Below are 16,719 nucleotides of genomic sequence, written 5' to 3'. Positions count from 1 at the left end.
ATACAGCTTTTGTCCCAGACTTATTCGTCTGTAAAATTGTTTTGTGATTGCCCAATGTAATTTAAATAATCCAATTTTATGCAATCTTGCTCCCCTTTCCTCCTCTTGGTCTCTCTCTCTGTCAGTGTCCATGCAGTGAGTCACCATCCTCCTGATTCACTCAGTTTAAATTTTTCCAGGTTGTTAAGACAAAACTCCTCACCTCCCTTTTCACTTGTTGCCCTTGGAGTCTTTCAGCAATCAGCCGGCTCTTTTTTACAAAATGACAATTGAGCAGACGTTTCTTTGGTCATGCTGAGGGTAGTCTATATCCTCGACGTTCCACTTCCGGGATTGCTCTGGTGCCACAGAAAATTCCGCCGGTTGCATGTCAGTTTCCTTCCATTTTCTTTGCGTTGAATTTTAAACTCCGGTGGATTTATGAGGACTATGGTTAGCTGTTACTCAGATCTCTGCAGGGTAAATTGAGACAGCTATGTAGACTATCTGTCCGATCAGAGTTTTCTATCGCACAACTATTTTACAGCGGCTTTAGCACCGCCCATGACAATTGTGATTGCTGTAACGAAATGCAAATAACCCAGAACACATTTCTTTCCTATCCCTCAATGCTATGTGGACTAGCCAGACCCTCCTCTGCTCCGCAGTGTGTGGATGGTCTGGCAAAGTGAAACTACGCTGAAGGACACATTAAAATAATAAATATTAGCAGCTGTAGGAAGTGAACTAGTAGCATGGCCCATATGTTTTGATAAAAAATCCTAACTTTTGTGTGCGTGTGTGCGTGTGTGCGTGTGCGTGTGCGCGCGTGTGTGTGTGTGTTTGTGTGTTTGTGTGTATGTGTGTATGTGTGTGTGTGTCTCCGTCTCAAGCCCACCAGGAAGGCTCAGGCTGTAGCCCTGCTGGAGTTGCTGCTTAGGAAGGACAACCGTGGTTACAGCTCCTTCTACAATGCCCTGGTCAAGGAGGCATACCATGATTTGGCATATCTGCTACATGATGCCCTACCACAGACGTTACCCAGTGCATATAAAAGCTCCTCTGATAGCTGCACATCTTATGGTGAGAAAAACTAGCTTTGTGTGGAGAGAATGGAGGTTGTGCTGTCAGTGATTGGGAGTCCTTAAAAATTAATTAAAATTAATGTGCAGTGATCGGTCGCATGCGCTATTTTCGTTGGGTTAATACAGTAGCTCAATACATCATGAGGTCTTGAAAGCTCAGTTTAATTTCTTTAAAAAGTCATTTTAGCACTTGGAAGGTTGAAAACCTTAGCACTTATTGGATATTTCTGCCCTTAGTAATCTAATGCTTTTGATTTAGGTCTTGTCTTTCAATGCTTCTCCTTTTTGTCTAACAGTCCAGACAGTGCTCAGTGACGGTGGCGTACCACAGAGGCCCGTGGTGTTTGTGAACCGGCCAGAGTTTGTGAACCGCGTCAGGGAGAAACTCTTCCGGCTGCAGAAAGAGCCTGGCTGGGTCACTGTCTTCGGCATGGCAGGCTCAGGCAAATCTGTCCTGGCGGCTGAGGCTGTCAGACACCATGAACTCATTGAAGGTGAATAATCTTTGACTGACTAACACTAACTATTGGCAGACATTTTGAAACTATAAAAAGTAAAATTTGAATCCTGGACATATTTTCATTTTTAATAATGTTACAATCTTAAACATGTTTGCGTAATTGTCAGTTTTCAGTAGCTTTTCAGCTCTTACCTCTCTGACATGTCTTTCTCCTCCTTTTTCCTCTTTTATCCGCAGAGTGCTTTCCTGGAGGGATCCATTGGCTGTCCATTGGCCAGCTGGACAAGCCAGACTTAATGGTGAAGATTCAGTCATTGTGTTTCCGTCTTGAGCAGAACCTGGATTCCCGCTCCCTCCACCGGCCCCCCAACTCTCTGGATGAGGCCAAGGAGCGCCTGCGCTACCTCACCCTGCGCAGATATCCAAGGTTACTATATTTTTGGATTAGTGCTGTCAAACGACAAAAATATTTAATTGCGAATAATCGCAATAATGTCATAGTTAACACGCAATTAATCAGATATTTCATCTATTCTAAATTTCCCTTGATTTCTTATCCCATTATTATTATTTTCTCATTTTAAAGCTCTTGTCAACATGGGAAAAGTGGATTGGCTTGCTTTGTGCATATGTTTTTTTTTTTATTGAAAACAACATTGGCATATACTAGTGTTCAATTTCACACTAACATTCTCACTTGGAGCAAATAATCTCTCACACAGTGTGACACTGTCCATCAATAAAAGGGGGGGGGGAACACACTGATGTCAATGAAACCATTTGTCAACGTTTAAAAAGTAAACTTTCCATTCAGAATCTTATTGGCATCCATTTTGGCGTCTCGCGCTCACCATCCACTCAGAACGTAACGTTACTACTCTTTGGCTGGCTCGCAAGCCCAAACAAGTGTGTGCGGTGGGCCTGTTGTTTTGTTTCCGGTCCAGCTAGATCCAGTGTGGTGTTGTAGTTTTTGTTACGTTACTAGTTTTTGCAACAGCATGTGTGAAAAAACTACAAAGTTTGCCAGGCCAAAAAGCACTAGTTTGGATAAACAGATGGATTGACTTCAAATTTGACAGCAACACAAGGCAAATGGGCTTGTTTATTTTGAGCATAGATTAAAGCCACAGGAAAAATGTAGGCAATAAATGCAAAACAAATCTACATAATTACTTAAAATATGAAGATAAATTAAAAAAGAAAAACAAACTGGGCAAAAATAAATAAATAGCCAGCAAACATTTTTACATTTGTAGCAGTAAAAAAGCAAAATTTAAACAATTAAATATCTTCAAATAAAAAGATTATGAGAAAAGGGTAAAAACATGGATGTTAGTATTCAGATTTAAAAGCTAGGTATATATTTATTGAAACAAACACATATTATTGGTGGCGGTAAATGTGGTTCTTGGAAATGTTCCAGTAGAAGTTTTTGGATATATACTATAAATGATAAATTACTGATGGACACTTGCACTCTAATAGAAAAAGTATTGTTGAGGTGCTAATAACTGCAAGAAGACTAGAAGATACATTTCTTTCCTGTTTTTATTCAACTATGTCTACATGCGGTGCAAATACATTCTATAAAAAACTCTTATGTTTGGTAATCTGCCATAACACAGGACACCATAGGTGTTGTGGTAAAGAATGTTTCATAGTTTTCTTGTCTCTGATTAATGTCTGTTTCCGTTTGGGCTTCAGATCCCTGCTGATTCTAGATGATATCTGGGACAGCACGGTACTGAAGGCGTTTGATATCCACTGTCGGATACTTTTGACCACCAGAAATAGAAGCCTCACTGACTCTGTTAGTGGTATGTACCCTATTTTCTTAAAACATTTTGTGACTATTTTATTTACACTGGAAAAGACAGTTCAGCCTTCAAACATGTACTGTGATTTTATTAAAATTTGCTATTTAAATTTTATATTTCTGTTTGTCATTTTGAAAGTTGCTAAACTGTGTTTTGTTGTTTTGAAACAATGACAATAAAGATATATTCTTTTCTGTTTTATTTTGTAGGGGCCAAATATGAGGTGGAAGTGGAGAGTGGTCTGGATGAAAAGAAGGGACTTGAGATTCTTGCTCTGTACACTAATGCTAAAGTCCAGGGACTTCCTGAGGAAGCTCGCAGCATAGTCAAAGAATGCAAAGGTCTGTAAACTGAAACGTTTTTATACATGCATTCCATCTTTTTATTTTTCAAAATATAAATTACAGATATTGTTACATTTACATTTTGGCATATATACATTTAGATTAGATAATACTTTATTCATCCCACAATGGGGAAATTCCCTTGTTACAGCAGCAGTTTTTTGATTGTATTGTTTGATTTCAGACTTAATGATAGTCCTAGGACTAAACAAGAAAAAAAGACTTTATTTAATTCTGCATTTGCTCATGTTGGTAATGTAAATTACCCTTTTAAAAATATTATTAAGTTTAATTAGTAAGTTTTTGCAAATTCACGTCTTGGGTTTTCTGAGTTATTGTGCTTTTTAACACACACATTGTTCTGCTTTTCTGTGCCACTATCTCAGGTTCCCCTCTGGTGGTGTCCTTGATTGGGGCTCTTCTCAAAGAGAAACCAAACCGTTGGCGTTACTACCTCAACCAGTTGCAGCAGAAGCAGTTCAAGCGTATAAGGAAGTCATCCTCTTACGACTACGACGCCCTGGACCAAGCCATGGATGCAAGCATTGAAGTCCTACCTGACGAACATCGAGAACTCTACAAGGACCTTAGCGTGATAGAGAAGGACATCAAAGTCCCTGCAAAGGTTTGGCTACACAGCAAGAGCTATGAATTGGAGGTTATTTAATATTTGGACAAATGATCAGGATAATCTTGCTTTTAACAAGGACACACAGACTACGATGTTATTCCTTCTTCCAGGTGCTGTCTGTTCTGTGGGACCTGGAGCCGGAGGAGGTGGAGGACATCCTCGAGGAGTTTGTCAACAAGTCTCTGCTTTTTGTGGACAGTAACAATAAACCCTACCTGTACTACCTCCATGACCTCCAGCTTGACTTTTTGGTGGAGCAGAATCGCACCCAGCTCGAGGTGAGTTTGGTTAAAAGAGCTCAAACTTTTGGATTTTAATCTTTTTGTAAAGTGGGGAAATATGTGTGTGTGTCTGTGTGTGTTTCAGAGCCTCCACAATAAGGTGGTGTATCAATACCACCAGCACTACAGAGATGGTCCTCCCACCTCAGGAGATGAGGAATGTCTCTACTGGATCAGATTCCTGACCCACCACATGGCCAAAGCCAACCTCTCCCAGGTAACACACACACACACACACACACACACACACATTCCGAATTCCAACATCATTGTCGAGATTTCTGTCACTTAAATGAACAACTAGTTATAATCGAGCTTGAAAATCAAATGAGTTGTAAAGTTTTTGTAGAACTGTATAGAGCTTTAGTACCATTTTACCTTTATTTCTACAGGTACTTATCAATGTAAATTCAATTCAGTTTCACTTTATTTGCATAAAAGTTTCAATAACAGTGTTGCCAAAGCATCTCTCTCTGACTCCCTCTCTGTCTAGGAGCTTTACTCTCTCATGTTTTCTCTGGACTGGGTTAGCATCAAGGCCCAGATCATGGGCCCAGCTCACCTCATCAATGACTATGTGGAGTATGGACCCATTTTGGACAAAGAGGTCAGCAGACAACATAACTGTACTATTTATGAAACTAAGCAAATTTGGTGACTTTGTGTGTGTGATTTTTCCCATTGTCAAAAGAAAAACAAATCCTAGCAGTTGAGGGTGATGCCCATTCCCCTTTTATTGAAAAATAAACTTTTTACAGATATGAGTCCCTCTTGAGGGAAAATGTAGGTTTAGAAGTCCATCTATCTTTCTTGCCCTTGTCCTCTCCTTGAATTTAATCAAATGTGTGTCCCTCTATTATCTTTCCCAAGTTGTTTTAGATTATCTCATTTAAAAACACACGTTTATTGCCCTACCTTGTTTTCGCTCTCCCCTGTTCCCTTTCCAATTTTCATAATTGCAAGAGGGCAGATTTGATAATTGGCAAATGGTTTTACCAGACACGAGTAGGGAAGCGATGAGCTATTATGCATAACTCCCACACTTGTTTTTACCAGGACGTTCATAGTAAAAAGGCACTGGCAACAATAATTTAGGATTGTTATGCCAAAGTAATAATTTAATCTTGTGTCCAATGTGTAGTTTCATCAGTATTTTTCAATAAATGTTTGTTATCTGTACAAGTTACAGGTATAATCAAAAATGGTACAACTGAACAGTGTGCTTTATGGATGACATGTATTATAATTTCTGAGAAGACTGAGTCACTCTGTCATTTATGTAAAAACAACATTTAAATAGAAACAGATAATATTCACAAGCTAGATTTTTTTTTTTTAGATTAAGTATTTTCATCATAATTTACGTAACACTTTATTGAGACAAAGTTTACATAACACTGAGTAAATGACTTGCATGACAAAGGATAAGCAAATGTGGGCAATGTGAGACTGGGGTGACATGGACACAGGGACAAACTTAATCAATACACAAAACAATGTGTTAACCTTAAGAAATTATTTAAAGATTACAATACCTGTGTATTGCTTTGTGAAGTATAGTTGTGCAGAGTTTCTTGTCAGTGTAACATGCAGCAGACTTATTTTCTGTCCCCCCAGAACAGTGAAGTGCGTAGTCATTTCCAGGAGTTTCTCTCGTTAAACGGCCACCAGCTGGAACAGCGTCCTTTCCCTGACGTGGTGCAGCTTGCTCTGTCTCAGCCACATACCTCCGAGGTCTACAGACAGGCTCTACTGCAAGCACAGGACCGGGCCAGCAAGGGGAAACTCTACTTTGACTGGCTGTATGCAAGCAAGCAAATCTTTTAATGTGGTGTTCTTATGTGTGAATGTACTAATAATGAAGATAAAACCAAATGGTTGGCCTTGTTCTGCATCTATGGATCAGTTCTATTTAAAATTAATTGTGGCCAACTGTGCTTTGTAGAGGATTTCTGTGACTATATTGAGATAAAAGCTAATTGGATGCAGTTTTTTTTCTTTTTCACACACTTCAAATGCAATTTATGCAAAAGCTCTCATTTTTATTGAAACTTGCACATTTACTGTGTGAAACATTCATGACAATTCAATGCTTCTAAAATCGAGTAATGCAATGGCACAAGATTATCTTATTCAAAGTGATTTAGGGAGATGAATGCCTTTTAGTTGGTCTTCTATTTGGATTTGACTTTGTACAAAATATTTCTAGTAAACTGAACAATAACCTACATATTAGCTTTGTATTCAGCCTTATTGTAAATTGTACAGAAATACAATACAAAAATAGTGATCATAAGCTGCGTATCTCAGGTTGGACTGATATATATTTTTTGCACAGGAATAAGAGCAGCGTAGAGAATTTGTCCCGTCTGGTGATCCACCCGCACCAGGGCTCCATCTACTCCGCCTGCTTCTCCCACGATGGAGCCAAGATCGCCTCCAGTGGAGCCAGCAAGACACTAAAGGTATTAAACAGACATTTTTCTGTGCCTGCAAATAGTTTCCATGGAGACCAAATACTAGGAAATATGTAGGGCGATTCACTTTTTTTGCTAGATGTTATTATGTTATTCATTTTAAGTATTGTTAGTTGTTAGTCTTCCTGGCCATGTACATCAAAATTCCCAATAAAATGTCCTCATAGGGGGGGGGATCACTTCACTGCATATTAATTAAGATGTGTACCGAAGTGATAGCAAACACAATGATCATTTGGCTGTAATTCACTCATAAAGGATCCAGTTTAATAGACTTCCAGAAACATTTTTTGTAATACAGCTTTAACAGAAAAAGAGTTTGTGTTCCTAATGGGGGACGCAAAACTTTTACTGAATATACATCTTGTTGTGGTGGTGCTGTCATCGTACCTATCCGCTCAGGTGTTTAAAAGCACCTCAGGTGAGAAGCTCACAGAGATCCAGGCCCATGACGACGAGGTGCTCTGCTGTGCCTTCTCTCCTGATGACCGTCTACTAGCAACCTGCTCCAGTGACAGGAAAGTCAAGGTAAGCGGATAGCTCACCCGTTGTGATCAACTTTATTTCAGCAACACGCAGGCAAGGTAAATACACACCAAATGCATAGTTTTTGTTTGTCATTTTATCATAACATTTATGACACTGTGTATCTTACTGCAGGTGTGGAACGTGGAGCGATCCATGCTGGTGAGGGTCTTTGATGAGGAGCATGAAGAGCAGGTCAACCACTGTCAGTTTACCAACACGACACGTCGCCCCCTGCTGGCCACTTGCTCCAACGACAAGTTCTTGAATGTCAAGGTGTGTGAGTGTGTTGTTTGTCTGTCTTGTGTATTGTTTAAATTATTTCTTATGCTTGTTTTTCTTTTTACCTTCCCTCCTTTGTGTGATGTGTCTTTGTTTTTCCAAGTATGTATTTTTTCCATACATTACAGTAAAAGAGTAAAATATATATGACGGCTCAACGCACTTCAACTCAAGAAAACACATGCAAATATACTACACGCAAGCATCTGTGCTACTTGCAGCGTTTCTGTATTTGTTTGTACATTATACATCTTTATATATATCTTTCTCACTGTGTTTCTCTCTGTTTCTGCAGCTGTGGAACCTCAACAAGCCATCCTCTCAGAACACCATGTTTGGCCACTTTGAGCCAGTCAACCACTGCTGTTTCTCTCCTGACGACACTTATTTGTCCACATCCTCCAACGACGGTACCGTCAAGGTGATTGCCATAAAGCTAGATACTTGGTAAGCTGTCCTAATAATAACCACGCGTATTGGGCTAGTAACTAAGTATATGTATGTATGCAGCTATTTCAGATGTCGTCTGCCAATGAGTGGAAGACAATCAATGTGAGTAACATGTTTGCAGAGAGTGATGAAGAGGTCCTTGTCAAGTGCAGCACCTGGACTGCTGATGGCAAACACATCATATGTGCAGCCAGGAATGCGGCTCTGGTAAGCATTTTGAAATGTGAACATTTGTTTGAAAGAGTATATTAGGGCTGCTCGAATATGGAAAAAAAAACATAATCACAATTAGTTTTGGTCAATATTGAAATCACAATTGTTTAACACGATTACTCATTGACTTTTGGAAAGATGTTGCAATTACAGTGAAAGCACCTAGAACTGTGAAATTTCCCATCATACTTTTCCCATTTCAACATTTTTTGTCATTCAGAACACCAGACAAAATAAATAAATAAATAATAAAATAAACGTTTACTTCCTAAATCTATTGTGCAAAATTAATTATAATTTGTAAAATTTCTTTTTTTTCCCATTAGGAGTCGAAATTGTAATTATGATTTAAAATTTTGATGAATTGCACAGCCCTAGGGTATATTCATATTTTATTGATTGGAGATGCAGTCTACTGTTTGATGTAGTGCGCTGATGATGTGTGGGAAGTACTGAATGCGTGGTAATGGAGGTGCGAATGGTTTGGATGCGGATCGTTCTCTCTCGTCGTACATGTCTCAGCTGTACAGATTATAATCTAACACCACAGGGTTCACTTTGTTCTGCTTGTCCTTTCATTAAAGCAAACGGGGAAGAGAGGCTGTTTGTCACTTTGTCTTCCAGAGAGTCTAAAGAATGTGTTCTGGTTGCAAATGTGAACAACCTCTCTCCTGCCGAGCTTTCCAAACTCAATCTTGTCAGTTTGTCTGTGTCCTCTATGTCTACATTTGTTTGCATTCTGGGGAACAACCCAGCAGAGAAGTTTGAGCTTGTTCCTTTGACTTTAGGGGAGGGAACGCAAGACTTTAATGTTGCAAGTTTGCACAACATAACATTTTTTATTGTACAGTACAGCTCAATACACACACTGCTACTACTACTGTACTTCAGTAGATAAACTGAAGTACACAAATACAAAAAAAGATATGTTCGAGGTCATTTAGAAACGTAGTTGTCATTTCATAGTTTGTCCACCAGCGAAAACTGGCAATACGTTTGTTTTATGTTATATTGCATTTGTTAAAATAATAATATCCAAATAGTTTTTAAACTCTCAAATATTGATATTGGCATCTAAAATCTAGTAATGGTCTAAATAGGACTAATTATTGCCTCATAGGTTTAAAAAGACAAATGCGATTATGCATTGAAATTAATTATTTTTAAAACTGTAAAATGATTGCAGCTTTTTAAATATACCGGCAGTGGAAAGGGTAGCCATCTAGAACCCAGACCGAGTACAGTTCTGATTTGTTGTCTTTTGTCGTTAATTCTCAGGTGTTTGATGTGGAGACATCAGACATGTTATTGGAGATCAGAACGAATCGTCTGAGCACGGTTCAATACTGTCACGCCTGTTCTACCAGTAACCTGCTGGCGATCGCATTCTCGAACTACGCTGTGGAGGTACAATACACACAATCGCACTATATATATTTAGTGTACTTTTAATTATCAATATGTTCAAAACATCAGTAGATGAAAGTTGAAAGAATACATGTAGAAGTTATTTTTATATTTATAGTTTTATTTTTCTTTCTGACACATTTTCTGAAGTTCTTGTGTATGAACGGTTTATTGCACTTACTTTACCAAGTATCTGTACTGTATCTAAACCGTAGTGAATAAGTGGACAGTATCCTTTGTGTGTCTTCCAGCTGTGGGACTTGGAGACCAATAAGAAGATGGCTGACTGCAGCGGGCACCTGAGCTGGGTCCAGCGTGTCCAATTCTCTCCTGACGGCTCACAGCTGCTCTCCTGCTCTGACGACCAGACTGTCAGGGTAAGACTGACTCCGTGCATGTATTATACTGTGTCTGCATTAGACAGCTTGCACAGATATTGTCAGTGTTGCTCTAATTACCGCTTGTGAAATCAAAGCCATGCTAACGCGGAAGATCACAAGTTGATTAATTGCACTCTGTCCTCTCTCTGCCAGCTGTTAAGTTTCAGCGCAAAAATTATGTAAATTAATTACATGTAATTACATAACATCTATATTTGTAGTTTAGTCTGGACTTTATGGTTTTAGGGATTTTTATTAATATTAATCACCAATATAGTTACATCAAGGTGGTAAAAACGTTTTTATTCAGATAAATAGTATGTTGATACAGGTGAAATGTGTGAACGTGCAGGCCTCATTAATCTAAATGCCAAACTATCCTAGTTCTCTATTTCACCCAAATTATCATCGTTATTTTGGTGACGGTATTGTACAGTAGGTCATATGCAGCACTTTTCAACTCCAGTGTTATGAACGATAACAACAAAACAAATTTGAATTCATATTTTACAATTGTTGAAAGAGTAAGAACTAATTAGAGAAAGGAGGCATTAATAACCAGAAACCAACTTTAGATTGAAATACAGTTCAAATCTTGGGTGTGAAGAAGGCCCTCCACACAGGGCCTTTCTTTGTGGAGTTTACACACAGACAGCCCCACTAATCCGACGTTGGAAAGGTGGAAGGTTCTAGTATCTATTTGACTATCTGACAAGCAGTTGTGATCGAGGACACTGGCCCCAAAACCATGACCGCTGAGGCAACCTCCACCCCAACAGCAACTGAAACCATCCTTAACAGAACAACTAATAAGGGAAAAGTGCATTTCATTAAGGAGAATGATGGGTTAAATTGGCCCATTTCTGATCCAGCGAGAAGACATGAAAAATCTTGCTTAGGTGTCTATTACCAGTGTTTTGGAACAGTCAGGCGCTATCTGGGAATTCAGTTGCAAAACTAAAAAATGAATGACACAGATATTGATGTTTTTTTTTTTATTGCCGCAGAAAGATTATTCCCAGTTTATGCTTGCAGCAAAAGGATGTCGGTCAATAGATTTATAAGCAACATTGCTGACTTGTAAACTAATGTGATGCAGAGGTTTTCTCACAAAAGCTTAACTCCTTTGCTTAAATACAGGTTACAAAGAAGTAGTTTAGGAGTAAAGTGAATGTTGGCTGTAGCTCTTAAAATTTCGATTATGTTCTACTCAAGTCTGTTTCCTGTCATGTGTTTGTTGTAGTTATGGGAGACCAACAAGGTGCACACCTCCTCAGCTGTCTGCCTAAAAAGAGACTCAGACGTTCTCTTCTATAATGAAGAAATCATCGTGTCAGCTGCAGATAACTGCAACAGACTGCAGGTGAGCTGGAGGGAAAATAAAGAAGAGGGACTGAATTAATTAAAAAAGGTGGTGGGCTGGTTGAAGCAGGAATGTGAAGCAGGAATGTTTGTTTTCTTTGTTTAAGTGCATAGAAGTAGTACTGTACTATAATGTGCCTTTCTGAAGTTATCATAAAAAACAATGTCTGTGTGTCAGGTGCGTGATGGCAGGACAGGATCAACGCTGTTCCAGTCGGAGGAAAAGTCGTCCAGGATCCGGTGCACGTGTATGTGCAGACAGCCCTCTGCTGTGGCCCTGGGCCAGGAGGATGGCACTGTACAGGTAGTAAACACATTTAGACCTACAGTACAGGCTGTATGTTTTTGTCTGTAACACTGCAGTCAAATGGGTTTACTTACCTTCATTTCCTTCCAGCTCAAATTTTGTCTAACTCTGAGCAAGAAAGCGAATTGGCTTGTTTTCCCAAATTTGGTTATTTATACATACTACATTTTGCACATCTTTCACACAGCACTTTCAACTTAAAAAGAGGTGTAGCTCTAATATATCCCACTAGTTTGTGTGTTTGTGTGTGTGTGTGTGTCTGTGTGTGTGGGTGTGTGTGGGTGTGTGTGTGTGTGTGTGTGTGTACTGGCTGTAGGAGGTGTTTTTCAGACTCTGTTGAGTCATGAGATCTGACATTAGCACTGTCCCCTTTTATCTGTCCTGCAAGCTGTACGTCAGGTCAACTCGAAACACCTCTTTCATCTCCCTCTCCCTCCACTCCTCGTTGTTCTGCCTTTCCTTTTACCTACTCAATGTTCTTCACTCTTGATCTCTATTTTCATATTTTGCCATCTCTGTCACAGACCTATTTATTGTCCTCCCATTTTTTTGTTTTTAGTAGCTCTCTTCCTCATTTGTTGCTCCTGTCCCTGCCTGTCCCTTTTGCTCGTCCGCTCTGTCTTGGCAATAAATTGTTGTTTGCGGGCAGAGAATGAGGTCATAGTCCGTTTTGTGGCACAAGTGAACACACACACACACACAAACACACACACACATATATGCACAAAGTCCCCTGATTGAAACGGCTAGGCCAGCGTCCTACAGCAGAGAGCAACTCTAATTAATTAAAAGATCCTGCAGTCTTATTGAATACAAGGGTTAATGATTTTAATTACAGCTCTCCTCCTTGCCCCAGAGATACAGTATAAGAGAAAGGGATTAGTGGACACGAGAACTCAAAGAAGAACAGATGATTAGTAATCTGAGTTCCTAAAACAAGAGAGATTGAATAAAAGCATTGAGGAAAATTGAGATACTGGCAGTTGTAGCACACAAAATACACTAAAATCTAATTAGATGATCATGTTTAAGTAAGGAACCACAGGAAAAGTGTTTTGGAAAATGTTGTTACCCTGTCATCATCACTTTGCTTTTACCCACAACGGCACTGTAGTTCATCCACAGTTGGATCGCTATAATTGAATGGTAATGGTACCTATGACTACTGTCAGTTTGTTGCTCTACAAGACTTTATTAGCATCAGCAACATACAATTTAAGTGTTTTTAATCATCATGGAGTCCACACAGCTTTTGCAGTCCCCTGAGCAAACAGCAGAGGGGGCCCTGGTGTTAGCTGGAGGTATTTATGGTGCCCATAACCACTGCAGTGGAAGCCATTCATTTACTTGTCCGTCATTGTGCCGTTATTTACAGCTAGTTACAAAAATAAATTAATAATTCCTTGACTTCAGTGTCAGCTTTATTCTGCTAATGTGAAGAATATCTGATCATGAAAGATGTGCAGGCAAGGTCAGAAGGTAACGGTGTTAAGAAGTGCAAAATTGTGTGTGTGTGTGTGTTTGTGTGTGTGTGTCAGGCAGCAGGGCTGACAGCTAGAAAGGTACTGAGGACACTTGGCAGCAGGATCCAGCGACTGTTGACCTCTTTCAGGGAGTTGATTCTGGCTGTAGGGCTATGCACAGGCAGTGTGCAGGTATGTTAGGGAAAGAGTAATATCTGTTTGCATGTTTGTCTCGGATCCTTTAACAATCACCCAAAATAACACACACACATGTTAACATTACCTAAAGTAAGTATTTTTTCAAAACGCACCTGATGACTAAAAAAGAAAAAGGCAGATTATGAACTTCAGAAAAGATTCTTCTGTTTTCACAGTCTCCTTGTGAAGAGCCAGCTTCAACACTTCTCATCCCTTCCCCCACTTTTATCAGTTTTCTGCAACGCTTCAGCAACTAGTTAACTCCCTTAGTAGTAGTAGTAGTATTAAAAAAAAAATCTTTTTAACTTTACATTAGCCAGCTTTTATATTTGTTTTAGTTTTTTACCAAATACCCTGAGGGATTTTCCTTACTGCACCATCCCAGAAAACCTTGAGCCCTAGTGTTCTCTCCCAGGCTTTGAAACTTGCGTCTCAGTACGTGGAGCTTAACAAACATGGTCTACATGCCCCAAGGCTTGTTCTGCTCAACCCTCTCCTCTGAGATGTAAATATTTTAGTAGCTAATAAAATCCCAGGAATTACGGGACTCCCTATTATACTTTTAAAACTACAGGTGCTGTGCTGGCTTGACGGTAATGTTGTGCTGTACTTTTTCACAGGAGATTTCTGTGCTTTTTTTGCCTGTTTTTAAATCAAGTCAAATAATTGTTTTTGTATGGCTTCTTGGAGCCTCTGGGCCATAGTGTCATAACCATCTACTTAAAATGGCATTCACAAAGTGTTAGATCTCTTTCAGAGCCGGCTTTTAATATTCTGTGAAAGATTCCCATCTCACAGGCTAGTTGAGGGTTTGTATGTAGAAGCAGCTTTGCTAAGTAAGAACATACAAGTTTTTTTCCTCTTCCTGCCGGGTCTTTTTGGGCATCAAATGTCAAATTGTATTCATAGCATCAAATCATAACAATAGTTATCTCTAGACACTTTACAGATAGAGTAGGTCTAGACCACACTCTATGATTTACAAAGACCCAACAATTCTAGTAATTCCCCCAAGAGCAAGCAATTAGTGCAACAGTGCCGAGGAAAAACCTCCTTTTAGGGAGAAACCTCGGGTGGTGAGGAGAGCTTCCTTTTAGGGAGAAACCTCGGACAAACCCAGGCTCTCGGTAGGTGGTGTCTGATGGTGCCAGTTGGAGGTGTGATGAACAGTGCCAGTAATAGTCACAATAAAGATAATGGAACTATAACTAGAAATAGTAGTAGTTGTAGTAGTTCATGGCATAGCAGGGCACTGCAGAGCATAGCAGGATGTAGCAGGGCGTAGAGCAGGGTCACGGCGGCAGCTTCAACCATGATTTAGGTGCCACCCTAATCCAAGGAAAACAGATTTTTTACTCTTACTCCCCCAGTAATGCCTGCAGGGCTGTCATTCAGACACGCGGCAGCCCGCCACATTCTTACCGCCGTACAGTAGATTTTAGCTGTGGCTCTATAGATGGCAATATTGGTCTGACTTTGTGTCTGTCGCCTGGTTGGTCCACCACACTGAAATACAACAACTATTGGATGGATTGCATTGAAATTTCATACAGACATTCAGGGTCTCCAAAAGATGAAACCCACTGACTTTAGTGAGCCCCTGACTTTTCCTCCAGGACTCATGAAGTTTACTTTTTGGTCTTGTGGGAAATATCTTAAAAATAATTTGATGTATTGCCATGAAGTGTGGTACACACATAGATGTTCCCTCTGGATGAATTGCACTAACTTTGGTGATCCTGCAAAACTAATGATATTCCATTCAGCCTCAGTTGTACTTTGTGTTTAGAGCTAATTAGCAAATGTTAGCAGCATGCTAATACACTAAACTAAGATGGTGTACATGACAAACATTATATCGACATTTTCACATGCTGGCATTGCAATAAGCTCAGTGTAATAGTGCCTATTAAAGCCTCACAGGGCCTCTAGCGTGGCTGCAAGCTCTAAATCTTGTTGCTATTTATTTGGATACTTGTGGTGCTAATGTTTGTTTATTCCTTCCAAGGTGTTGGAGGTGCCCTCTGGGAAGCTCCTAGCCACTCTACTGGGACACACCAAGACAGTGCTGCACTGTCGGTTCAGCCACAATGGCCAAACACTGATCACATCCTCTGAGGACACCACCATAAGGGTAGATTAAACTCCTCTCCTCCATCAGCTGCTCCCTTCCTCTCTTTCTGCTTGGTTTTCCTATTTGCTCCCATTCATCCCTCTTACCCTCATCCTCACCATCTTTTCTTACCTAATTCATGGCAAGATCTTTCACCTCCTGCCCCAGCCTGCTTCTATTTCTCTTCTCTGCTATTGATTATTCTTCTCCCCCATCCCCATTTCTCAACTTGAGTAAAACTGCCTACTCTGCTGAATCACTCATCTTCAGGTCTCTGTGGTGCTTTCAGTTTCCCCTACCAGCTTCTCTGTCTGCCTCTTCACTTCTCCATTCTTCATCCCCCGTTTTTGTCTCCTCTCCTTCTTTTCTCCCTCACTTTGTATCTGGCTTTGCCGCTCGCGATAGCTCTTCATCTCCCTCCCGTTTTTGTGTTGACCATGTGCAACTATCTGTGTTTGTGTGTGTGTGTGTGTGTGTGTGTGTGTGTGTGTGTGTGTATTATGGGCCGTTACGGTCTGTCAACCCCCTGCGTTCATGCTCTGTTGCTCATTTCCCCTTCCCTCTCCTCCCCTCTCATCTCCTCCTTCTTCATCTTTTCTTTTTGCTGACAGACCCGTCCACTGCAGCACTTCCTCCCTCTCCAACAACGCAGCACCTTGTTCCATATTCATGCAGCTTGTGCCTATGCCATCGCTATTCTCGGACCGTCCGCCACTTATCCAGAAGCTATTCAAATTCATGCTACTTGACATGTGGACGCTAGAAAATGGAAGTGCGTGTATACAGATGTTTATGCAGATGAAGAGTGAATGTAAAGAGAACTAATGACATTGATGTTAGCTGCTGATGGATTATAACCTTTGGGCCAATGGCAGATTCTATTCAGATGGAGAAAAGGTGCAACATGGCTCACAAGAGCATGATTGATAGGATGTTTCTGTCTGT

The 16,719-nt window shown here is 40.1% G+C and overlaps 1 protein-coding gene across 2 annotated transcripts in view; it reads left to right on the top strand.

Moving 5' to 3' along the window:
* The window catches only part of apaf1 (apoptotic peptidase activating factor 1), a 40,579-nt gene that overhangs the window by 1,878 nt on the left and 21,982 nt on the right, over positions 1–16,719 (top strand). Inside the window, exons 3-23 of one of the 2 annotated variants that reach the window (XM_034863039.1) lie at positions 873–1,062; positions 1,361–1,558; positions 1,762–1,951; positions 3,229–3,341; positions 3,551–3,682; positions 4,072–4,310; positions 4,427–4,594; positions 4,683–4,814; positions 5,091–5,204; positions 6,215–6,399; positions 6,936–7,062; positions 7,477–7,602; positions 7,735–7,875; positions 8,177–8,302; positions 8,392–8,538; positions 9,823–9,951; positions 10,203–10,328; positions 11,575–11,694; positions 11,872–11,997; positions 13,539–13,655; positions 15,670–15,795. In XM_034863039.1, coding sequence (XP_034718930.1) covers positions 873–1,062; positions 1,361–1,558; positions 1,762–1,951; positions 3,229–3,341; positions 3,551–3,682; positions 4,072–4,310; positions 4,427–4,594; positions 4,683–4,814; positions 5,091–5,204; positions 6,215–6,399; positions 6,936–7,062; positions 7,477–7,602; positions 7,735–7,875; positions 8,177–8,302; positions 8,392–8,538; positions 9,823–9,951; positions 10,203–10,328; positions 11,575–11,694; positions 11,872–11,997; positions 13,539–13,655; positions 15,670–15,795 — 3,072 coding nt within the window. The remainder of the gene's footprint in view (positions 1–872; positions 1,063–1,360; positions 1,559–1,761; positions 1,952–3,228; positions 3,342–3,550; positions 3,683–4,071; positions 4,311–4,426; positions 4,595–4,682; positions 4,815–5,090; positions 5,205–6,214; positions 6,400–6,935; positions 7,063–7,476; positions 7,603–7,734; positions 7,876–8,176; positions 8,303–8,391; positions 8,539–9,822; positions 9,952–10,202; positions 10,329–11,574; positions 11,695–11,871; positions 11,998–13,538; positions 13,656–15,669; positions 15,796–16,719) is intronic. The other variant, XM_034863040.1, reaches the window with a different exon arrangement.

This window comes from Etheostoma cragini, chromosome 23 (genome assembly GCF_013103735.1).
Source record: "Etheostoma cragini isolate CJK2018 chromosome 23, CSU_Ecrag_1.0, whole genome shotgun sequence".
NCBI classification, from domain to species: Eukaryota; Metazoa; Chordata; class Actinopteri; order Perciformes; family Percidae; genus Etheostoma; species Etheostoma cragini.
Note: the sequence above shows the minus strand (reverse complement) of the source record. Positions and strands in the feature narration are given on the sequence as shown.